The following is a 24,722-nucleotide window of genomic DNA, read 5'->3' as shown; positions in this document are numbered from 1 at the left end:
CTCTTCTCCCAGGCAACCAGAACCAGAACAAGAGGACACAGTCTCAAGCTGCAACAGGGGAGGTTTAGGCTGGGTGTTAGGAAGAAGTTCTTCCCAGAGAGAGTGATTGGCCATTGGAATGTGCTGCCCAGGGAGGTGGTGGAGTCACCATCACTGGAGGTGTTTAGGAAGAGACTGGATGGGGTGCTTGGTGCCATGGTTTAGTCGATGAGATGGTGTTGGGTGATAGGTTGGACTTTATGATCTGAAAGGTCTTTTCCAACCTGGTTAATTCTATTCTATTCTATTCTATTCTATTCTATTCTATTCTATTCTATTCTATTCTATTCTATTCCATTTATTCTATTCTATTCTATTCTATTCTATTCTACTCTACTCTACTCTACTCTACTCTATCCTATCCTTATTCTATTCTACTCTATTCTACTCTACTCTATTCTATTCTACTTTATTCCTATTCTATTTCTATTCTATTCTATTTCATAGACATGAAGGCAAATCTTTAGTGGCTGCTGCCAGCACAGCCAAATCAGTGTTGCAAAAGAAACATGCAAGCCAGTCCTAGAGTGATGTGTGAAGACAATAAACTCATGGATGTGGGAAGATTAAGTCTATGATTTTCAGTGGTGTACCATTTTTGAAGACTTTTCCAATGCCTTTGATCCCCTGGTATCTACTCCCTCTGTCTCCCTCCATGTAGGGGAACACCCGTGCCTGGTGTGTCCAGTAGTAATCCTTGGAACCAAAGAAAAACACAGGAAACTCTCCAATCTCATGCTTCATTTTCTGGATGTTTGGGGGAACGTTTTTGGGATGGCAAACTTCTGCAGGCCACCATCTAGCACAGAAGGACAAACAACATAACAAACCACAGCATTTTGAGTTACAAAAGACACCTGAACAAACTCACCCTCAACAGCAGTAACTGATGGCTACTTCCAAGCTCCAAATGGATTTAAAACCCTCCCCCCAACTCACTAGGCAACAGGAGAAGCCTTTGGGGGACTTTCTCCTGCCTGCAAGGAGACACAGACACAGCAAGCTCCTTGCACCTGGTTAGAAGAACCATTATCAACAAGCCTTGCTGCCACTGTTACTGTCAAAGATCAACAGCTATTAATGCTTCCTAGGATAAACCTCACCCACCTCTCTCTCACTCAAAGCTCAAGGAAGGGTGAAACACTGACAGAACAGAGTGGCTGATCTCCCAGCCTGCAAGGTGAGCCAGCTGCCAGTTACACACCAGCTCCAGCATTTGAAGTCAGCGCTGAAACAAAAGGGGCTGAAGGCTCATACAATGGAAGCCACAAAATTGACCTGAGGGCTGGAGCCTGCTGGTCTAGGAGGACAGGCTGCTGAGATTGTTCAGCCTGGGGAAGGCTCCAATGAGACCTTCTGGTGGCTGTTCAGTGCTCAAAAGGGCTGAATAAGAAAGCTGGGGACAGGCTTTTGGGCAGGGCCTGTTGTGACAGGCCAAGGGGTGATGCTTTGAACTAAAAGAGGGAGATTCAAACTGGAGAGAAGGAAGAATTGGTAAGACACTGGCCCAGGCTGCCCAGAGAGGTGGCAGATGCTCCATCCCTAGGACCATTTGAGGTCTGGTTTCTGGGGCTCTGAGCAACCTGCTCTAGTTGCAGACGTCCCTGCTAAGTGCAGGAGAGTGCAGATGAGCTGGAAAGGTCCCTTCAACCCCAACCAGCCTGTGGTTCTATGATGTCAGAAGACTACAAGGAGTCTTGTATGGATAAGGATTTGGTTGAGAGCGACAGTGAAGCTCCAAGACTGTGAATCTGAAGCTTTCAAGCAGGTGGGGTCCCTAGTTCAGAGGAATAAGAAATCAGTGCAGAGCAAGGCTGGCCTACAGAAGCAACTCACTAAGCTCCTTAATTAAGCATGTCAGTAATGCAAGCCAAGAATCAATCTGTTCACCAGACCTGTAATTTCCCAGTTTAACCCAAATAATATCCTGGAAATGGAGCTTCTTCCCTGCCCTGCAGTCATTGCAGTACCAGCTCCCATCTGGCATTTCAATGTTCAAACAGTCTGGGTGAAACGCTGCAGGACATGACTCACAGCACAACAAGCTTCCTCCTTCAGAGAGAAAAACAAAACACAATAAAGAGGGTGAAAACCATCAGGATAAAACCCAAAGCTCTGCATCCCAACCCCTTCAAAGCAGTGTGACACACACAGGGTAGGTTCAGGTGGCAAAGAAATGGTTAACACACGGTGGCCTGCAACAGACACAAACTGGTTGTGGACAGACACTGTAAGTCTGCCTGGCAGACTCAGATTAGCAAGACACACAAACCAACAAGGAAGCCAGTGAGGAAAAAGGCAGAACAAGGCACAGCAAATCAGGGCTGTTTGCTTCACTTTAATGACAACAGCTTAATCTGTGTTTCACTGCATGCTAAATGTTAGCAACCACACATGGCTCTCATATTGCTTTTCCTAGCGGGGAGAGGGAAAGGGGTTGTGAGTTTGCTCCATGAATTATCAAGTGGGAATTCAGCTGCAGCTTGAAAGCTGCTCTGCTGCATGTGAATGTGTTCATAAAGCAGGGAAGCTGGCACTGCTGCAGCTTAACCAGCCCTCTGCCTTTTGGGGTGGTCAGGAAGAAAGGAATCTGTGTACAACACCCTTAGCTAGTGACACTCTCAGTAACAGTAAGACTGATTCAAAGGGCAACACAGCTGGCAAAAGGTCTGGAGAACAGGTCTGGTGGGGAGCAGCTGAGGGAACTGGGGTTATTTTAGCCTGGAGAAGAGGACACTGAGGGGACACCTCATTGCTCTCTACAACTCCCTGCAAGGACCCTGGAGTGAGGTGGAGGTTGGTCTCTTCTCCGTAGTATCAGGTGATAGAACGAGAGGAAGTGGCCTGAAATTGTACCAGGGGAGGTCAAGGTTGGGGATTAGGAAAAATTTCTTTGCTGCAAGAGTGGTCAGGGATTGGAAGAGGCTGCCCAGGGAGGTGGTGGAGTTACCATCCCTGGGGAAGTTGAAGAAATTTGTGGGCATGGCACTTTGGGACATGGTTTAGTGGCCATAGTATCAGTCAGGGTTGGAAGGGACCACAAGGATCATCTAGTTCCAACCCCCCTGCCATTGGCAGGGACACCCCACATTACATCAGGCTGTCCAGAGCCATGGTGGTGTTGGGTTGATGGTTAGAATTGATGATCTTAAGAGGCCTTTTCCTCTAAGGGTGGTGAGACAGGTTGCACAGGGAGGTTTTGGTTTTTCCCAGGGAGGTGGTGGTGTCACCATCCTTGGAGGTGTTCAAGAGGGGATTGGACGTGGCACTTGGTGCCATGGTTTAGTTAGTCATGAGGTGTTGGGTGACAGGTTGGACTTGATGATCTCTGAGGTCTTTTCCAACCTTACTGATTCTACGATTCCCCCTGGAGGTGGTCAAGGCCAGGCAGGATGAGGCCTTGAGCAGCCTGGTCTAGTGGGAGGTGGAAGGAATTTGGAACTGGCTGATCTTGAAGGTCCCTTCCAACCCAACCCACCGCAGGCTTCTCCGAACGACCACGCTCCCACCGATCCTCTGCACAGCAGCGGAACAAAAGGCAGACGGAGGGAGAGAAAACTGTTTTGGCCGCTGGGTGTCGATGCTGAAGAGTTACCTTTGGAACACACAAAGCACCAGCTGACATTGACATGGGCGTGATGGCTTTTCCCCTTCATGGCAGTGAAATGGTTGGTACAGACAATGCTGTTGGAAGCGATGACGGCGCAGCCCGCCGCGATGCACACGTCTCCGGCGTGGTACGCGACGGGACAGCGGACACAACGCATCATCTTTCCTAGCAAAGCAGAACACTGCCATGTTAAACTGGGGAACAAAATGAGTCAGCATTTGAGCTAAACCAACAGACCTCCCCCCAGCCCCATCATCACCTGATGTAGCCTAGAGAAGTATCTCCCCCACCCCCAAAATATCAGTTACGTATTCATGGCCTGCGGTTAGCGACACTACGACTCCAAGCAGAGCACCCTTAATTAGTGACACTCTCTGTAGCAATTAAGACTGGCTCAAATGGCAGTGAAGATGGTGAAGGGTCTGGAGAGTAGGGTTGGTGAGGAGCAGGTGAGGGAACTAGGGTTGTTTAGTCTGAAGAAAAAGTGGCTGAGGGGAGACCTGATTGCTCTCCACAGCTCCCTGAAAGGAGGTTGCAGTAAGGTTGGGGATTGGTCTCTTCTCCCCAGCAAGGTGATAGAATGAGAGGAAGTGGCCTGAAATTGTGCCAGGGGAGGTTTAGGTTGGAGATTAGGAAAAACTTCTTTGCTGCAACAGTGGTCAGGGATTGGAACAGGCTGCCCAGGGAGGTGGTGGAGTCACCATCATTGGAGGGGTTCAAGAAGCTGTAGATGTGGTGCACTTCAGGATACAGCTCAGTGGTCAAGGTAGTTGGGTTATAGTTGGACTCAATAATCTTAAAGGTCTTTTTCCAACATCAATGATTCTGTGATAATGAATTAGCACAGGTGTTTTGTTCACACTGTCATATTCAGTAGTGGTGGTGGTGTTGATGATTGGACTCGATCTTGGAGGTCCTTTCCAACCTTAATGACTCTATGGTTCTAACTGTGAAGGCTCCAGCTATTCACACCAGGGCAGACAAGCTTTCCTCAGCTGTCTAATTTTGTCTGCAGATGTTGCCCAAAGCTAAAACTGTGCAAAGAACCAAATGTCTCTACATTTGGGGAGCCTTCCTACAGCAGTTCTGCACGCACAGGTCTTGCCCTCACTCTGCTCAGCCTGTCTCATCACATAAGCATTCTAGATTTAATGTGGTTAAGTACAGATCATTCTGGAGAGGGACTTTGTACAAAGGCATAGAGAGACAGGATGAGGGGTAATGGCTTCTAACTGGAAGAAGCTGGATTGAGATAACACATGAGGAAGAAATTCTTCCTCAGGAAGGTGGTGAGGCACTGAACAGGTTGCCCAGAAAAGCTGTGGAGGCTCCAAGCCCGCCAGTGTTCAAAGCCAGGTTGGATGAGGTCTTGAGCAAGCTGCTCTAGCAGGAGGGGTCCCTGCCCATGGCAGGGGTTGGAACTAGGTAATCTTGAAGATTCCTTCCAACCCAAACCATTCTAGTATTCTATCATCTGATTCAACACAATACTCCAAATATTTGTTTCCAGATCCTACATGAAGGGTTTCTTAACAGTGTTCTCTTTCCTTTTGCCACTTAGGACAGAATCCTATGACAATTGAAAGCTAATTGTGAAAAAAGAACACAAACAAGGTAAATAGTATCACAGTATCAGTCAGGGTTGGAAGGGACCACAAGGATCATCTAGTTCCAACCACCCTGCCATGGGCAGGGACACCCCACACTAGATCAGCCTGGCCAGAGCCTCATCCAGCCTGGGCTTAAACACCTCCAGGGACGGGGCCCCAACCACCTCCCTGGGCAACCCATTCCAGGGCTTCACCACTCTCATGGGGAAGAACTTCCTCCTCACCTCCAGTCTGAATCTCCCCACCTCCAGCTTCATTCCATTCCCCCTAGTCCTATCACTACCTGAGATCCTGAGAAGTCCTTCCCCAGCCTTCCTGTAGGCCCCCTTCAGATACTGGAAGGCCACAATTAGGTCACCTGGGAGCCTTCTCTTCTCCAGACTGAACAGCCCCAACTCCTTCAGTCTGTCCTCATAGGAGAGGTGCTCCAGCCCTCTGATCATATAAATACCTAAGGCTGACTAAAAATGATTCAATCATTATCCTTTGAACTCAGTTCTGCAGCAATCACAAGTCCTCCCACCCCTGAAAAACTGCAGCCAGCAGCTAGCTACTACGTGGGCAGCTTCCTTCCCCTCCCATAGCGCAGAGAGGCTGACTTCCTCAGCCCCAGAAACACAAAATGCAACTACCTTTTGAAATTCGTGGATGTGAGGGGTTACTGGCATGACAGCTCAGGCAGCTGTGGAGAGGACACCGAAAGCCCCTGTTCTCAAAGACAGTCAGGTGGAACTTTTTCACGCAGGCTTCGTGGTAGAACTTCCCACAGTGGGACACAACGCAGCGCTTCACATCTGCCTTCCTCTCTTTGCACACAAAACAGGTATGGACACCTGGGGGGCAAAAGGTAACACAAGAAGAAGAAGGTGACTCAGTTTTCAATCCAAGCAAGTGAAGTGCAAACACTTCTCTTGGTTTGTTATGTGGGGGGTGGGACTTTGCTTTTCTGTGGTGGGTTTGGTGCTTTGAAACTAACTCAAACTCACATCCTAGTCTTCGAGGCAGCCACCTATTGAAATCTCTGCTGTTAAATATTAGCCTGCTCAGATACAGATAAAATCAAACTGCAGTGGCAAACCCACTGCAGCTGAAGTGCACACACCACCTCCCAAAGCCTCACCAGCCTCCTTGTACATTCTTATTTATGAGCCTCAGCACAACAGTGAGTTTCATTTAGTCTTTAAAGCAAGGAAATAGGTCCCTGGGTTCTTTGGGATCCTGTGCAGTTTGAAGCAGGCTCACAAACCAAGGACAAGCAACCTCTAATCTTCTCTCTGGGCTGCTTGGAAAAGCTTTGTTTTGAAGCAGCCTTGTTCCAACAAGGTTTAAGCACGTGTAGTGACCTGACCTTATGAGCAAGAGCACCAATCTTTCATCTGCAGCTTTAAGATGAAGAATTTCCATGCAGTGATTATAGGATTAGAAGCCACTGAAATTAAGAGCAATAAGGCAGTCTCTTAATAGGAAAAGCCAAAGATTGCTATAGACACACAAAGGATTTGAAAAGGCCCTAAAATTTGCTTTTATTCCTTAGGATCTCTTAAGTCTTTGGGAGACAGCTTAAATTGTAATCAGAGAGCAAATGTTCCTCAGGTATTAAAGCAATGGAAGTCAGACTGAAGCAGCCAAGCTAGAAGAGATCTCATGAAAACAGAGTGAGCTTTCTGAGCCCGTGGTGCTGTGTGACCTCCCAGCCTGGCAGGCACCAAGGGATAAAGAGGGCTCTTCCAAAGAGACACACTCTGTCCAGGAGGATTTCCTACCCCAGGGTGTGGGGAAGCTACAACTTGGGGTTTGTTTGGTTTCTTAAATAAGAAAGGACACACTTGCCTGATGTGCATTCACTACAAATGAATTTTCCTGCTGGTCTTCCAGAGAGCCCAAGGCAGCTCAGATGAAAAGCTCGATAGCAGAGTCCTTCACACAGCAGGAGATCACCTGTTTTTTCACACAGCTTTTACAACACAAAGGCATGCAATGTTAAACAAAAGCCTCACAGGTGGCAAACAAAACACAAAACCCCCCAACCCTGTTTATTCCTTTTCAGTGTACTGCTCCTCAAGAAATCTCTTTCCCCCTTGCTGAAATCAAATTGAGCAAGTGGAAGACAGTAACGAGTGAAAGATCACTTTCCAAGTTAATCTTCACAGCTGGCATGGGGCATAGCCATTAAACTGCTAGAAGTAACCCTCACAGAGCCACAGCTCAGGAGGGGATACAACCTGGCAGGAAACAGGAAAAGAACAGAAAGGCTTCAAGAACATTGCCCTGTGCACACTGAGGCATCTGAGGCAGGTTAAGAGCATCCCTGTTCTCCTTCTCCTTGGCAAAAGGTCATTAACCTAGGTGGCAGCAGGAGGTTTCTGTGTCTGGTTAGCAGTGCCACGTGCAGGACTGAAAACAGTGATGCTGCCAGCACTGAAGGGACTGGCCAGCATTTGAAGACAGGTAATAACCTCATCAGCACTAGGCCCAAGGAATGGAAATGAAACTGCTTGCCCAGTCTTGTGGAAACAAATCTGAGCTGTCCACTTGCATTGGCTCAGCAGTTCACAATCAAAGGCTCCTTCTGGAATGCTTTGGGAGAAAGCTTTTTGCTTGCAGGTCCCATGCCACACGCTGCTACCATGGCACCACTGCAACCTCTGCTGCATGCAGAAGCACAAAGCCCACTGGGCTTCACCTGCTCCTCTTTATTACCAGAGGACTGGGCAGCTCTTCTCTACCATTTCCCTAGTTACCTGGCAACACTCAGGCACAAACTCTGTTTATCTTAGAGATCTGGAAGCTGAAGCAGCAAGTCACTTACTGAAGGTCAAGACAAAAAAGAACTCATCAGGAATGAGGAATTTCTTTTACTGACATGGCACCCTCATCACTGACAGCCATCTCAGGCATCCTTGAACCTATTTCTGGCCTGCTATTGTCATGTCTAGTGGGAGGCAGCCCTGCCAGTGCCAGGGGGAGGTGGAACTAGCTGCTCTTGAAGGTCCCTTCCAACCCAAACCATTCCTGGATTCTATGATCACATTCAAAAAAGAGCTTTTCCAGGGAAGCTCAGGAATCACAGCTCTGCCCAGCTAATGCTCTCACCTGACACACATACTCCTTCTTTGTTCCTGCTCCTCGCTCAGACTTTTTGGACAATATGGAGACTTCAGTCTGAGCCTCATCGGCGCTTTCATAGGGAGACTCGGAGCGCTCATCTCCTTGCCCATCAGAGATCTGAAGATTAAAGAGAGGTGTTAGAGAAAGCACTCAGGGGTGCTCACTTTTGCAGAGGTTTATCACCTGAAGGAGGAAAACAGGCCACAATTCAGAGCAGCAGCAGAGGCTGCACTCTTTTGCTTTTGTTTCCCCCACCTCAAAACAAACCAACCAACCAACCCCCACCTGAATACAAGCAGAGTATGCACTCGTGGAAGTCCCACCCACAGGACTGCATAGCCATCACCCATCTCACTCACCAGCTTGGCCAGGGAACCATCCCCCTCACCAGCTTGGCCAGGGAACCATCCCCAACTCACCAGCAGCCAAAAGAAGCCGCCCAAGCTTTGCAAGGTGGCATTGTATTTGCCACCAGTTCTGTAACTCAGTTAGCTAGACAACAACACAGGGACAGCTTCAAACTCTGGCTGCCAGCCCCAAGAGAACCTTGGGGTGCCAGCCCCAAGAGAATTCTGGTGAGTCTTCTCTAAACCTACTTTAAAAGGCTGTTGGGAAATAGGACATGAGGCTTGGAGGCAACAGCCCATTTCAGGTCTCCTCAATACAATATCCAAAGCAAACCAAAGTGCTGCTCTGCTCTTCCTCACTGCTTCTCTTCTGTGAGGATCTCCCCAGGTCACTGAAAGCCACTGTAAATCACAGCAGGGCTCGTCCTGCCAATAGCCATTTGTCAGGATACAGACACCCCACTTTCTGGGAAGCATTTGCCTGCTGTTTTCAGAGACAGGATCTCTGATTTCTCTGTGGCACAACATATTTTGTCAGAAATGGCCCAGCCTACCAACTCCTGGGTGCAACCTTCCCCTCAGCTGACCTCCCTGCAGCATGGAAGTGCATTAGAAGTGATTTGTTTTGAAATCAGAGAGAAAAATATAAAGCTAAGCCAGGTCTAGCATTAGCCTTTGTCAGCTCCCTTTAGCAGCACTGGTTTGGAGTGGTTTCTCCTCAGCACTGCTCATGTTCCTCCACTTCAGACTGGCTTTCCTTGGCCCTGGCTGAACACATTTTGTAAATGGGAGCAGACTGACAGCTGCTGGCTGGTTGTGGGTGGGGTTTTCTCCCCACCAGTGTACTTGCAACAGGCAAATGCATTTCCTCTCTGGCAAATACATACTGTCAAAGCCCTTCAGACCTGCATTGTGCCTCTGAGTATTTCTACACCTGCAGTTATCTGGAGATTCTGCTCGGCTGCTTTGGAAGCAGTTAAAAGAAATCAGGTGTAAAATCACTGCTGTGCTCAGGCACCAGGAAACCTCAGCCCCCTGGAAGGAGCTGTCAAACAGCAGACTGCAAACACCAGCTGAATGCACAGCCAGGAACAGGCAGTTCTTGCTGGGGAGAGGCAGACCAAGAAAGGTAGCCTGAGAGTTCAGCAAAAAACACAACCCCCTCTTCCCTTGTGGTTTAAGTGAGCTTACACACATCCTTACTTCTGCTGTAACTGTTCCCACAGAACATTAATTAGTGCAAGCAGTGCGCTGCTCTAACATTTTCAGTGCCTCATTATGTTCCTGTTTCAACCAGCTTCAATTAGCCACGTTTAGAGAAGAGAAAACAACATAGAAGCAGGCTGGAAGGCCTTAGATCTGCATTTCTTCTCTGCTTCAAAAGAAAGACATTACTCTCTGCTGGAACAAAACAAGCAGCCCTTTAGTAATTTCCCAGCTTTTCAGTGATTTCACATCCCCCATCTTTTCCCCACCCCGAAGTACCTAAAGCCCTGAGAAAAGCCAGCTCTGCAGCACACCTCAGGAGTTAAGATGGTCTCCTTCCAGCAGCAAAAGCTTGATGGTCTAGCCCTTGAGGGAAGCATTCCTCCTTTATTAGAACCTTTATTAGAATAAACCAAACCAGGTTGGAAGAGACCTTCAAGATCATTGTGTCCAACCCATCAACCAATCCAACCCGCCCAAACAGCTAACCCATGGCACCAAGCACCCCATCAAGTCTCCTTCTGAACACCTTCAATGACGGCGACTCCACCACCTCCCCGGGCAACCCATTCCTCCCAGCTCACTGCTTCTGAATCTACCCAGTGAGACATTCATTCAGTCACAAGAGAAGAAGGTTGCTCCCAAAGCAGTGGTTTCCTAGCTTTGCTGTGCTTGATATAGTCTAAAATGTTCCTGTGAAGGATGCAGACCCCTGCATAGAAAGGTAACCCTACAGGCAGGAGAGAGCTCTTAGATACAGGTCACAAAATCCCAGCCATTTGTGACTCAGAAGTTGGCACTTCCCTACAGGACTGAGATTTGCTGCCTCAGAATGAGTGCAGAAGCCCTTCTGATTACCTCACGTGGTGACTGAGCCAAAAAGCAGCAGTGCTGGCAAGAGTCAAACCCTACAGCACAAACACAAACAACAACCCCCAAATACTCCAGCAGTCCCTTCAAGGTGAAACTTGGCAACTGGCTCCCAGCTACAGATCACTGCTGGGTTTCAAGCACACACCAACAGACAGAGCACCAACAGAGAACCTTTAGTTCATCAACTGAGTGGCTACCACTGAGGGGATCTTCCAAGATCTCTTCTTTGCAGCAGCCAGGAGCCTCTCACCCCTCACAGCTCCAGTGTTCTATCAGGAGCCTCCCACCCCTCACAACTCCAGTGTTCTGTCAGGAGCCTCTCACCCCTCACAGCTCCAGTGTTCCATCAGGAGCCTCTCACCCCTCACAACTCCAGTGTTCTGTCAGGAGCCTCTCACCCCTCACAACTCCAGTGTTCCATCAGGAACCTCTCACCCCTCACAACTCCAGTGTTCTGTCAGGAGCCTCTCACCCCTCACAACTCCAGTGTTCCATCAGGAACCTCTCACCCCTCACAGCTCCAGTGTTCCATCAGGAGCCTCTCACCCCTCACAACTCCAGTGTTCCGTCAGGAGCCTCTCACCCCTCACAGCTCCAGTGTTCTGTCAGGAGCCTCTCACCCCTCACAACTCCAGTGTTCTGTCAGGAGCCTCTCACCCCTCACAACTCCAGTGTTCTGTCAGGAGCCTCTCACCCCTCACAACTCCAGTGTTCCGTCAGGAGCCTCTCACCCCTCACAGCTCCAGTGTTCTGTCAGGAGCCTCTCACCCCTCACAGCTCCAGTGTTCTGTCAGGAGCCTCTCACCCCTCACAGCTCCAATGCTCTGCTAGCCACCAGCTTTGCTCTGCACAGCCAAGCCTGGGGAGCTGCTCATGCTTGCTGCAGCTCCTCAGAAGCAGTGCATTCAGAAGCAGCTCAGTGGTAGACCTCTCCCCCTGATGCCAGCACATCCAGCACCCTCCTTAGGTGTAACCTATGTACAGCTCACACCCACTCCTACCAGCAGCTAGGAACTTTCACATGGGCTAATTTTAGGGGGCTTAGGAGATTCCCTGTGCAAAGAGAGGGAAGCATCCCAAACTCTGAATTTATCCAGGATAATTCAGAGTGTGACCTTAACTTTGTTTTCTTTACACCACATAGAAGGTGAAAAACCCTCTACCAGCCACCTCTCTTTCCAGACAAGCCCTGCTCTCCTTAACCATCTTTTAGGAAAGCTCTCTCTGTGAAGAGAGCCAGAATTCAATTCAACTCCTGAAGTTCTCCTGGGAAAGGTGAGCCAAGGAACTGAAATGAGCATCTGTCCCTTCAGGTCTGTGCAGAAGAGGCTGAGGCAACCTTCCTCTGATGTTTCTCAGAGAGGACTTAGAACTTCATGACAGGTGGAGCATGAGATGCTTGGGAAAAGTGTCTCTGTGCCCCAAGCAAGCTGCAGTGGCACTGCCAGGCTCAGCTGTGGGTCACACCACCACCACCACCTTCAGCTGGAAACAAATCACTAACTGGAGACGATTTCCAAGACAGCTGCTGGAGATCAGCTCCTGCTGACATGAACCATGACCACCTCTAAAATCCAACACAACACTGCTGTGGTCTGCACACACAACTTTCCATACTGGAAGCTTGAAGATCCAAACCATAGCATCCCACAAAAGCCAGCACAGGTTCCTGGGGGGGTGGAACTTTTTGCTTTAATTGAGTCACAAACGTAAATCTTTCCCTTGTGATCATGCCAGAGCTTGTCTTGTCCTGACTTTTGTAACATAATCTCCTTGGCAAAGTAAACTGCAAGTAATTAACTCTTTTGATATTCAGGCCAAGGTTCAAAGCAATCAGCACTTAGATGAGTGTGGCAAACTCAGCTAATGAGCAATTTGTAGCAATTGCTGCTTTGCTGCTTTATGTTTTGAGCAATTTCTTATTTCTCATCCAGGCACAACACCATTTTTAAGAGTGCAAACTGAAGGGCAAGAAAGGCCAAGGCTGCTCACTTCACACCTGCAGCCAGTGACCAGCTTGTGCAGTGAAATGGTACCAGAACTCTACCACTATCTTCACTCCTCAGCAGCAATTAGTGCTGCTGCAGCACAGAAGCCACCCTTCTCCTGCTGAACTCACCACAAGCACCACCCAACCTCACACCTCAGCCAGGCCTTCCTTCCCCTTTCCTTCAGTCATCACTCAATGACACCATTAGCTTGGGAGGACCTGCCTGGAGAAGCTTTCACACTGCACTACCCCTCAGCATCCAGCTGCTGTTCCAGCAACCAACCCCCTTCCAGCTCTTTCCACTGCAAACTGCACACAAGTGAGAGGGGGGAGAAGGGCCTGAAACCACAGCATGAGGAGCTTTGCTCTTGGGCTGGGCCAGCACTCACTTCAGGGCTTAGTGAGGCTGAGATTACAGCAGCTTGCAGAAGGAGCAGACTCTCAGTCAGCTTCCCAGGACAATCCTTCCTTTCTCACCTGTCCCAATGCTTACTCACTATTCACATATGTAGGACTGGAAGGGAACAGGCAAGGGCACATCCTCCCAAATCCTTTACAGCTTCCTCACTGGGAAAATATCTGTTACTGAACCAAATTGGCATCACTGTGAATTCCTTGGATTTAGCATTGTTTTATCTGTAAGGACATACAAATTATGACAATGGCTCATTAAGAATTGAGCCTACTCACAGAATCATAAAGGTTGGAAAAGACCTCTAAGAACATCAAGCCCAACCTAAACCTAACATAGAATCACTAAGGTTGGAAAAGACCTCTAAGATCATCAAGCCCAACCTAAACCTAACATAGAATCATTAAGGTTGGAAAAGACCTCTAAGAACATCAAGCCCAACCTAAACCTAACATAGAATCACTAAGGTTGGAAAAGACCTCTAAGATCATCAAGCCCAACCTAAACCTAACATAGAATCACTAAGGTTGGCAAAGACCTCTAAGATCATCAAGCCCAACCTAAACCTAACATAGAATCAAGGTTGGAAAAGACCTCTAAGAACATCAAGCCTAACCTAAACCTAACATAGAATCACTAAGGTTGGAAAAGACCTCTAAGATCATCAAGCCCAACCTAAACCTAACATAGAATCACTAAGGTTGGAAAAGACCTCTAAGATCATCAAGTCCAACCCTCTACCCAACACCTCCATGACCACCAGACCATGTCACCAAGTGCCACATCTACTCATCTCAAGGTGCTTTGATCATCCACCTTGCAACAGCGGTACCTCAGGTCTGCAGTGGTGGCAGGAACCAGCAGATCCACACTTGGTATCCCCAAAGCATTTTGGCTTTTCTCCTGAACCAGAAGCTACAATTCCCTGTTCACAATAACCCAAAGAAGGGCTTCATGGATTCTTCCAGATGAGCACTGATCTCTCTTTAGAAAGACTACAGAAGAAGGCTTCCAAAAGCAATCCTCAGCAGTAGTCCTCCACTGAATGAAGAGGTTTTGCATCCATATGAAGCCAGATGACACCAGCAGCCACCACTGAACACTGGGTGAAGGTTGAATTGCTCAATATAACAACAAGATTTGCTGTTTTTTGGGACTGTTTCCCAAGCTACTTCTCCCTTGTTTTGTGCAGAAAGGGATCCAGGAGGTGTGTGCAGGCACAAGGACTGTTTGCTGAGTAGCAGAGGGGCCTGCTCATGGTGATCCTGGGTACAGAATGTTGGTGGAGGCCGCTGGGCAGAGTAAGCAAAGAGGAGGAAATGTGCAACTCCATACATTTAAAGTAAGAATTAAGACACTAGGTTATTAAAAGAAATCAAACTGAGTCAGCTCCATGCTTCCTATTTTGTGAGGTTCTATGCCTGCATTCTGAGTTTTGCCTTCTCACTGAAGCTCTCCAAAAAGATCAAGGGGTGGCAGGGGTAGGAAGATGATTTGGCAGAAGCACTGTGCACAAAATCACTTCTCAAGGGCTTCCTCACTGCATGGCTTTGCTGCAACGTTGAGTTTGGTTTGGGTAGTTCACAGAATGGCTATGGTTGGAAGGGACCTCGGAGATCATTTACTCCAATCTCCCCACTGTGGGCAGGGACACCTCTCAGCTAGACTCAGATGCTCAAGGCCTCATCCAACCTGGCCTTGAACAGCCCCAGGGAGGAGGCATCCACAACCTCTCTGGGCAGCCTAGTTGAGAGTCTCACCAGCCTCATACTAAAGAATTTCTTCCTAAGATCCAGTCTAACCCTGCTCTCCCTCAGCTCCAAACCATTCCCCCTTAGGAAAAGTCCCTCTGCAGCCTGCCTGTAGGATCCCTTCAGGCACTGGAAGGCAGCTCTAAGGTCCTCCTGAATAAGCACTGAGAAAGGGAAACATTCAGCAGCATTCAGTCCTGTTCAGCTCTACAACAACTTGTTAAGCACTTTTTTTGGCAGGTACCTGATGCCAGTCCCAGGCACACACCTCAGCAGGAATGTGAGCCAATGCCTCGCTCCCTCCGGCCTGCAGTTGGATGCAAGCCGCTCTGCACACTCAGCCTGCGCCTTTCCAGAGGCACAGGGCTGAACCCTGCTCGTGGCTCCACAGCTGGATGGCAAAACAAGGCACTGCCATTGGGTTGGCATCCAGCTGCACTGCTTGCCACACACAGAGGAAAGGATAGCCTGGAATTCAAAAATTTGAATGATGCTGGGTTTAACAGAAACAGGGGAGGGTAGGATAGGATAGGATAGGATAGGATAGGATAGAATAGAATAGAATAGAATAGGTTGGAAAAGACCTTTGGGATCATCAAGTCCAGCCTATCACCCAACACCATCTAATCAACTAAACCATGGCACCAAGCACCCTATCCAGTCTCTTCCTAAACACCTCCAGTCATAGGGATTCCACCACCTCCCTGAGCAGCACATTCTAATGGCCAATCTCTTTCTGGGAAGAACTTCTTCCTAACATCCAGACTAAACCTCCCCTGGCACAGCTTGAGACTGTGTCCTCTTGTTCTGGTGCTGGTTGCCTGGGAGAAGAGACCAGCCCCCACCTGGCTACAACCTCCCTTCAGGGAGTTGTAGAGAGCAATCAGGTCTCCCCTGAGCCTCCTCTTCTCCAGGCTAAGCAACCCCAGCTCCCTCAGCCTCTCCTCACAGGGCTGTGCTCCAAACCCCTCCCCAGCTTTGTTGCCCTTCTCTGGACACCTTCCAGCAACTCAACATCTTTCCTAAACTGAGGGGAAGCAAAGACTTCTGGGGATCACAGAATGTTAGGGGTTGGAAGGTACCTTGAAAGCTCATCTAGTCCAACCCCCCCCTGCCAATAGATGTCCATCCATTCACCTGAGGAAACATTCATTTCCCTTCCCCTTTAAAAATCTTCTACCTACTCTGACAGCTCCAAAATCAAACAGTTAACACTAGTGCCACCACAAACATTAAACTGCAAAACCAAGGAAAAAGAGGCTCAGCAATTCTAGGTCTGCAAATAAAGGGCTGCTCTCATCCCATCTGAGAATTTAAGGAGTTACCACAGTAAGAAGATAAAAATGCAACTGCTCTCCTTGTCCGGACTGGCCCTCCATCAGCTGCTGACCTGGTTATTAAATGCACTTTTTGTTTAAGACTTAGGATTAAGCCTTCATTTTTAAAAGATGATCCATGAAAGCATCTTTGCTGGCTCAGATCTGGGGGTGGGGAGGGGGTGGTGCCTTGTTTCCCTTCCCTGTAAGTATCTCCTGGCTCAAGGATGTCCTGAAGGGCTACAGCATCAGCATTTGGCAAGGCGAGCCCTGGTGCCTGGGAGCAGAAGCCAGTTTCAAATGCTACTCACTGTGTGTTAGCAACTGCACAGTGCACACCAGCCACACTTCTGTGCTCCTCCTCAGCTTCACTAGGACTCCTCTCCTAGATCCAGCTCAGACAAGCTTTTTCTGCCTGGTGTTTCAAGGTTCCAAATGAGTTTGGAGATTCTGAGTGACAAAGCTGCTAACACTTACGGTGCCCACGCTGCAAACTCCCCCACCAGTCGCACACCCTTTCAGCCCCTTCTAGCTAACAAGGTGCAACTTTCATGCAGGAAAGCATTCTTCCTCAGGAAGCCTGCTTGCTTATTAGCTCCTTCAGCCTGAACAAAACCACTTCTTCTATTAGTCACTTAAAAGCATTTCTTAAGCATTGGGAAGCCAAGCTTTGGTCTTAGTCACGCTGGAGACAATGGTGTTCTGTCATGTTGTGCTTTCAGCACTTAGAAAAGCAACTGAAGGGCAAATTTTTTTCCAGAGCCAAAAAAAGAATAAGAAATTAACCCTCCCACTTCCCCTTGTTTCACTTGAGCATCCCTCCTTTTAGAATCCCAGCTGCAGGACATCAATGGAGGCAAAGTCCATGATGCATCTTTACAGGGGAGCCAGGGCTATCGGAAACGAAAACAAAGCCTTGGCAGCAAAGGGAACAAAAGCCTTTTGTTTGTTTGTTTGGCAGGTAAGTCACCTCCACGGCAGGATCAGCAGGATCCAGGAAAGGAAGGGCCCACAATGAGTGATCTACCACTCCTTCAGAGTTGTCTTAAGGCACTCGCTGGCTTCAGGGGCACCCTCTCTCAGGTCATCTGCTCTTTTTAACAGCCACACAGCATCTTCTTAGAAGCGCCTGAGAAGCATGTTTCCATGACTTCTGAATGCTGCTGCCTAGCAAGCTTCACTCTGCTACAAACTAAGGACACTGCTACAACCTCAGACTTCCTGACCTGATTTCAGAGTGGGTGATTGCTACACCACAGCCATCCAGGAGGAAGTGGTTTAGTTTAGTTTGGTTTGGTTTGGCCAGGAGCTCTCACTAGAAAGCTTAGAGCCTGCGTGTTCTGATAAGCAAACTCTTTCGTCTTTCTACAGGCAAACCCCAATTGCCCTTTAGGGTTTTTTTTTTTTTGCTCCTTATTGAGCAAATCTCAGCAGCCAGAGGGTTGGGTTTGGGTTGGGTTTTTTTTTCCACCCTAAGCACAACTTTCATGTATGTCAGTAAGAGACATGCAAACAACAGGTCAGACTGTATTCCAAGGACAATCTGTCGTGCACCCACACAAGAGACAGAAGAACTGACAGAGCCAATTGAGTTACAGTTAACATTTCCTTTATTTCAGTATCAGAATGCCTCAACTGAAGGAAGAATATTTTGGCCCATACTGCTAGACTAGAGAAATTCCTTTAAGAATGCAGTGCCACAAGTGTACACAGTACTACAAGAGCAAAAAAAAAAAGACGGCCTGGGACAAGTTTAGTTTTTATTGTTGTTGTTATTAGCAGGAGTTTCAGATGAGGGTATTTGGCATTCCTGAATTTGCTGGGCAAGTTAGTTAAAACTCTTGAGAGAACATTTGAAAACATGATCAAAATTGCCTACAGGTACTCAGGAGGCTTTGGTGGGGGGGGGGGGGGATAAAAAGCTACAGCATGTAAACATTCAGTTCAACAGATTCTCTGCACTCTGAAGCCTTAGGGATACACAAGAGGAGGGAGAAAGTTACATCAGAGCCTTCATTTTCCACACAGAACGTGCTGCCAAAGAACAAGAGTCAAGCCTAGTGCTTTTGTTTTCCCATTTGGAAGTAGAAGCTTGAGAACAGAACTGTATGGTCTGGTGGGCAATGCAGGTCATTTCAGGCTTTAGCAACAAACCAATCCAACTACTCGCAGCGCTGCATGAAAACGTCCCCCCCTCCCCCGCCTGCTCACTGGGGAGAGACAACCCAAATCTTACAGGCATACAGAAACACAACACAGGGAACAACAACTGTCTGCTCAGCCACAGGATTTGAAGGGGCAAAGAGTTAGGAAATTATCCTTAAGGAGGGTTTTGAGGAGAAAGTGATCTTTGAAGGGAGCTAAACTGAAAGGCTAGGAGGATGCTGACTGTTTAACAACCTGCCAAGGTTGGCTTCACAGAATCACAGAACATTAGGGGTTGGAAAGGACCTCCAGAGATCATCCAGTCCAACCCCTCTGCCAGAGCAGGGTCACCCAGGGCAGGTCACACAGGAAGACATCCAAGCAGGTTCTGGAAGTCTCCAGGGAAAGAGACTCCACAACCTCTCTGGGCAGCCTGTTCCAGTTCAACTGTTTCTCTTTTTAAGGCAGTAGTTTAACCCAAGATTAATTCCTCTCTCCCTCCCTGTTCTGAGCATCTCAGAGACAGTTATTTTTACCTTCAGTGTGCATGCCTGGAGCATTTTAGTTGTGTACTGCAGGACAACTAGGCTCCAGGGTCGATAAATGGAGCTGAGGGACTTTTTTAGCTGCAAGCTGTGCATGTCTCATGACTGCCTCCTCAATCAAATACCTTACCTTTTAAGAACTGAAAGTGTTTTCTCCATTGCATCTACATCCTAACACCCATTGACACATCTGCCTCAAATTGGCCATGAGGAAAAAAAGAACAACAAACCCCAACTGTTTAATATGCAGAAAAAGAGCAAAACTTAAGGCTTGCATCATTCTAACTTGTATTATTAGGCCTTGGGAGTGCAAGAAGTTGTAGCTGTAACCAGCAGCTGAGCTTGGTTTGCCTCAGGATCAAAGAAAGAAGAACTCCTCCCTCTAGAGAAGACATAAGGAACTTCGGGTACAAGCAACACCTCCAAAAGCTCTCACAGGCTTCTTTCAAGTGCCATCTGCTGGTCAGCTCACACTTCAGGAGGGTCTGATGAATGAGGCTAGCTAAGAGTTTACAGTCTTACATCATCTTCCTTTTGTCCTCACTTAGGAAAAGCATTCCAATTTCTTTGACACAGTTCAGAAGTAGGATCTTAAGGAGACACTTAACTGCTGTCAGCAAATCCATCCAGTTGCATGAAGCCAGCCAATAACCACAAAACCTGGAAGTCTAAAGCAGATCTGATTTCGTGCAAGCACACAGGAGTGTGCCAATGATCCAGCAGTGAGGCAAATGTAAAGCCTTTTTTCATGGGGTAACACATACTGCTTCTGCTCTGCTGGCACCTCCGACACTATTGGGAGGTGGAGGAGGGCCAAGGTTAAAGAAGACATGAGAAGGTACCACCTGGATCTCTTCTCCCACATAGAGGCTTTTGAATGGTTACACCAAATCTTCACCCAGGCAGGAAGAAACTGCTCCAAGCTTTTGCAGCCTTGGCAATGTTGAGTATCTTCCTCACACCTGGTCCTACCAGTTCCTCATTAAGAAACAAATTTTAACCCCCAAATCCTCTGACTTGAGTACTGGAGGAAATGATTACTGAGGGCAAGTGCCTGGAAGTCAAGTTACTTTGTTTCAAGATTAAATGCAGGTATGGAATTTAGGTATTCACCTCTAATCACCTCACTGCTGCTGCTCATCCACCTGAAAACAACCTCACAGCCCAGTCTGCTGAAGGGAGGGAAAGGCAGCCCTTTACATTTCAAATGGGCAGGACTACAAATGTTGGTTGGTTTGGTCTTAAGGCATCCACACCCCCACACCTGTAAATTCATAGACTCCTAGAATGGTTTGGGTTGGAATGGGCCTTCAAGATCAGCTAGTTCCAACCCTCCTACCATGGGCAGGCTCACCTTCCACTGGACCAGCTTGCTCAAGGCCTCAACCAGCCTGGCCCTGAACACCTCCAGGGAGGGGGCATCCACAACCTCCCTGGGCAGCCTGTCTTACTGTCAAGAATTCCATACCCAAAGTATTTTACCAAGGGAAAGGTTGGCTTTGACTGATTTTATGACAGTTCAAGTAAACCCCATTAAGAAAAATAAAATATCCCAAATAACAACAAAAAGCATTCAAAATACCTTTGAAAAAAGGTCAAAGAAGGTGCACCTTTCAAGCAAGGAAAAACCAGAGCACAGCCTTCCTACTGAACACAGCTTTTCCTGGGCCTTATTTGCAATGGGCTGACATTCAAGGAAGAGTTGTGCAGGCAGCAAGAGTCCTTCACAAACAACAGGCATAGGCAGGCTTCATTCTGGAGCCACACAAAAAGTGTTGGGTGGGAAAAGAAAGGTAGAAACCCAAAGGCCAGAATCCACTCAGCATTGCTTGTGGAGGTGTGTGTGCTTGTAGAATCCACAGACTGTTTGCTTTAAGAGCATCTAAGCCAACATTTAGAAGTCCTACAGGGAACACAGCAATCCAAAAGTTAATCAAGAAGTGCACTCACTGTTGAGAGGAATCAGATCCTAATCCCTTAGCTGGGCAAGGCTTTCAGCACTGCCATCATTGTGCTTTGCCTTACAAACTCCTTCCCTTAACACTCTGGAGAAGGTTTTTCTCTGGATCAGCATTCCCACATGTTTAGCCATTTAGACAAGTGCTAAATAGCAACAGAAAAGGGACAAGGCTTTTGAAAGCCACTCACAATCACAAATGATTTACCCAGCTCCTTGGTTGGTAGAACAGCTCCACAGGAAGCTCAGAAACAGGTGCCTGATACTTTTGTTTTAAAGACAAAATGTATCTGGTATCATAGGAAACAAACTGGGTCCAGTCCTTAGCTGGTCCAAGTTCAGGCCAATGTAGCTGTAAACTATTTAAGGACCCAGCCCACTAAGCCACTCCGACCTGCACCCAGATCTGTGTTATTTACCTGGGTATAGTTTATGTCACGTTGAGGGGGACTGGTTTGCAACTTTAACACCTTTTAAACCCTTGAAAACAATTCGATTCACTTTCTAGTTTGCATAGCTGTGCTCTGGGAGCAGTGTCCAGTGGTAATTTTCCTCACATCCTTTGCTGTTCCACAGCAGCTGAGTAAATGAAGAGCTAAGTTTTATCCTTCCCATCCCAGCCTGAGTTAACCACATCCTTTTTAGTTTCCCCCATGTGTGAACCTTTAAGTCCCAACCCTAAATCTTACAAACTTTTGAGTCCTCTGAGAAAGATTTCTGGAGATTTCATGTTAGAAACAGAAGAATCTTTCTCCTGAGATGACAAATGTCTAAGAGCTCAAAACGTATATTCCTTAAGCCGGTCTGGCTGGACAGATGGCCCCAAACACACAGCCAGTCCCAGCAGTCAAGCCAGAAGAGCAGAAGCTGGCAGAGCCAACAGATGACTTACCAATGGCCAAATGTTCTCTCTCAACTGAGTGAACAAAATGAGAACAAACATCCCTTCACTTGGCTGCTGCTAGGGACATGACTTTCTCTGGGACTTCCTTTGCTTGTTTCATTGGGAGGAAGAATCTGCTGGAGGTTTTGGCTGGGCTACTTTTCCAGTGACAGCAGGGCACAGAGCCATTAACATGCCACCTTTTACCATTAACTGAACACTGTCTAGATACTTTTAACTCCATCCCTTGCAGTGTCTAAGCACCTTGTGTGTTTGTGAGAGGAGGTGCAAGTCTCTAGGACAGCTGGAAACCCAACTCCCCTCTTAGCAGGCTAGGATTTTCTCTACAGCTTTGTAACACAAACTGCCTGAAGCTGTTTGTCCAGGGATGTTTGACTAAATCCTATCAACCACCTTTCTCAACCCACCTGCAAACCAGCATGCTGACTTCACCCTCATGCTGCCAACTCTTTGTCTGTCTGGTTTGAGAGGTGTAGCTGACTGGAGGTGGGGTGGGGGGGAAGTTTAATGGATTGGATGGATACACTTCTGGTACATCCACTTCATTTATTGTATGTCAATCAAGCAGAATTACAGTTCAAGATATGCAGAGCTAAGACTATGATTAGTAAGTATCCAAAAGATACATCCTTCACTGCCTGTTCCACTCTCCTGGGGACGAAGCTATTTGCATCACAAGGAAGTAGCACTAACTTTAAGCTTGAAGGGGGCTCTCTGCTCAGAAAGCTGTCCAGTTCTAGATTACAGAGAGGATTAGGAAACTTGCCTCAAGAGGAAAAAGCTCTGGCAACATGACAATAATACTGAGTTACATCATGTCACTAATGCAGTACACTCACAGAAAAGTCTGCAGGAGGAAATATAGAACACACTGGCATTTTACTGTGCCTCTAAGAGGAGGTTACAATTCTAAAACCTCGTTGGTAAATACATTTAAAACCAAACCAAAACAAAAACCCCACAAGAATATACCTTGAGGTCCCCTAAAGGAGACTCTGGGATTACAAGAAATGACTTTGCAATGCACACATCAACAGGTTCCACAGAGGCCAAAGAGTTTGTCACCGGTCTAGAGCACCGAACAGTTAAAAGCGAATCCGCCTGGGGGGGGCTCTGCTTCGCAACAAGACTCACCCCTGAACATTTCTGGCATTAAATGGCTGTGTGCAAACACCACTTTTTGTTTTTTACCTCATTCTCAGTTAAGGAAGCTGAAGGAGATGAACTCTTGCTAAAAGCAAGAGTTGAAGATTCTGCTGCTGAAGCCCGATTTCGCTTCTTCAGAGGCTTACATGCATCGGACAGACTTTTCGTCGCTGTAAAATAATTCGGGTTTACAAAGTGAAGTTTGGCACTGGCAAAAAGTCATCTCCCTGAAGCCACTGAAATGATTCCTTCAGGCCAAGGAAGGGATGATTTAGGGTAAGGTCTGCTGGGCACCTAGGCAGGGCTGAGAGAACAGGATGCTCGATTTTTGTCTGCGAGTCCAATACGGACTACAAATGGCTAAGCAAGGTTTGCCCAGGGGGTTCCTTTGGCTAAGGAATGTTTACCCAGGGGGGTTTGGGGGTGTTTTGGGGTGGGGTTTTGGCTCATTTTCTATTAAAATCCAAACAACTTGTCACCTCCTGAAGGGAGAGGTAACAGTTATTTCCTCATCACAATCTGAGTGCCACTAACACTTCAAGAGACAGGATACACGGGAGCCAGGTACCAGGCCTTATCTCTGGCACCACATCACTTCTACAGGGAGCAGAACTTGCTGAAGTGGACTCCTCTTATAAGACCTAAAGAGATATGCTCTTGTAAAAGTTACCTTACACTTGAGCATCATGAACAAGTCTGACTTTTGGTCCAAGGTTATTTAGAATCCCCCCTCTTGCTCTCCAGACTGCCCCCCACCAAGCATCACTGCAAAGGACTACAATCCCATCACGTGGCTGGGCACTGCTCTTGTTCTATTGGGCTGATGATGCACAAGGAGGAAGTGGAGCAGCAGGATTTGTTATCCCTGCAGGGCAACAGCTTGGATTTGGTGCCATCCCACGATGAAATTGTGAACTGCTGCTCGAAATCAGCAAGGCACAACTTCAGCCGGCCAGAAAGGCTGCCAAATGGTGGTGGTGAGGGAAGAGGGCATGCTCCCCCCACCCCTCCCCAGCCTGTGGCACAGTGGCTGTTACCTGGTGACTGCCAGCAAAACGTTCCCCTGCTGCCTCTAGACAGCCTGGTTATTTGAAGGTGATTGCAGTGGAAAAAGTTACATCAAAACTTATTCTGACCACATTACCTGACTGGTTCTTTTGTGAAGAGGAGGTTTCTGTGACCTTAGCAGAGTTTGTTTTGGCTGTTTTGTCATTGCTTGTCTCCCTCTGTCACAAAAAGAAATAATAATAATAAAATAATAATAAATAAAATAAAATAAAAAACCCCACCCACCTCCTAATGTAAGAGTGGTTGGACAAAACTGGCAGTTACCTCTGGGTTAGTCAAAAGAAAAGTGGGCTTTACAATTAGCTGAATGGAAATGCAGTTAAACTGGTCCCATTTAAGTGATTCTTTCAACAGCACAGGGGACCAACCCAGCAACCAATGAGAAGAACTAAAGAGCCCACACCATTGCACCATCCCACTTACCCAGCCCAAAGTCACAGCAAAACAAAAAAGGGGGAGCTCTAAATGAACACAACACATGGAAATCATCCCTGCTAGTGCTTGGATAAGCCTGGTGGAGTCAAAGCCTCCGACTATTAAACTGCAGGATGAGGAGAAGAAATCTGAGACTAAACCCTGGGCAGATGTTTAAGGCTGGGAGAGCCTTGGCTCTCAACTCCACAACTTACAGCAGTGCCATTTTTTTGGGGTCTTATTACTATGGTTAAGGTTGTTTCAGCATTTCCAAAGTGAAC

General features: G+C 47.5%; 1 protein-coding gene across 5 annotated transcripts in view; it reads right to left on the bottom strand.

The window, feature by feature from the left end:
* NSD2 (nuclear receptor binding SET domain protein 2) overlaps positions 1 to 24,722 on the bottom strand; it is a 112,959-nt gene that overhangs the window by 10,241 nt on the left and 77,996 nt on the right. For 4 of the 5 annotated variants that reach the window (XM_068149581.1, XM_068149580.1, XM_068149583.1 and 1 more), the window contains exons 9-16: positions 24,104 to 24,185; positions 23,005 to 23,129; positions 8,353 to 8,484; positions 7,090 to 7,213; positions 5,892 to 6,092; positions 3,635 to 3,814; positions 1,935 to 2,091; positions 633 to 838 (exon numbers count right to left, since the gene is read on the bottom strand). In XM_068149581.1, the coding sequence (XP_068005682.1) occupies positions 633 to 838; positions 1,935 to 2,091; positions 3,635 to 3,814; positions 5,892 to 6,092; positions 7,090 to 7,213; positions 8,353 to 8,484; positions 23,005 to 23,129; positions 24,104 to 24,185 (1,207 nt within the window). The remainder of the gene's footprint in view (positions 1 to 632; positions 839 to 1,934; positions 2,092 to 3,634; positions 3,815 to 5,891; positions 6,093 to 7,089; positions 7,214 to 8,352; positions 8,485 to 23,004; positions 23,130 to 24,103; positions 24,186 to 24,722) is intronic. The other variant, XM_068149584.1, reaches the window with a different exon arrangement.

Source organism: Melanerpes formicivorus, unplaced genomic scaffold (genome assembly GCF_026170545.1).
Source record: "Melanerpes formicivorus ecotype bairdi unplaced genomic scaffold, bMelFor1.0.p_v2 SCAF_18, whole genome shotgun sequence".
In the NCBI taxonomy this organism is placed as follows: domain Eukaryota; kingdom Metazoa; phylum Chordata; class Aves; order Piciformes; family Picidae; genus Melanerpes; species Melanerpes formicivorus.
The sequence above is the reverse complement of the archived record's forward strand: the minus strand, read 5'-3'. Positions and strand labels throughout refer to the sequence as shown.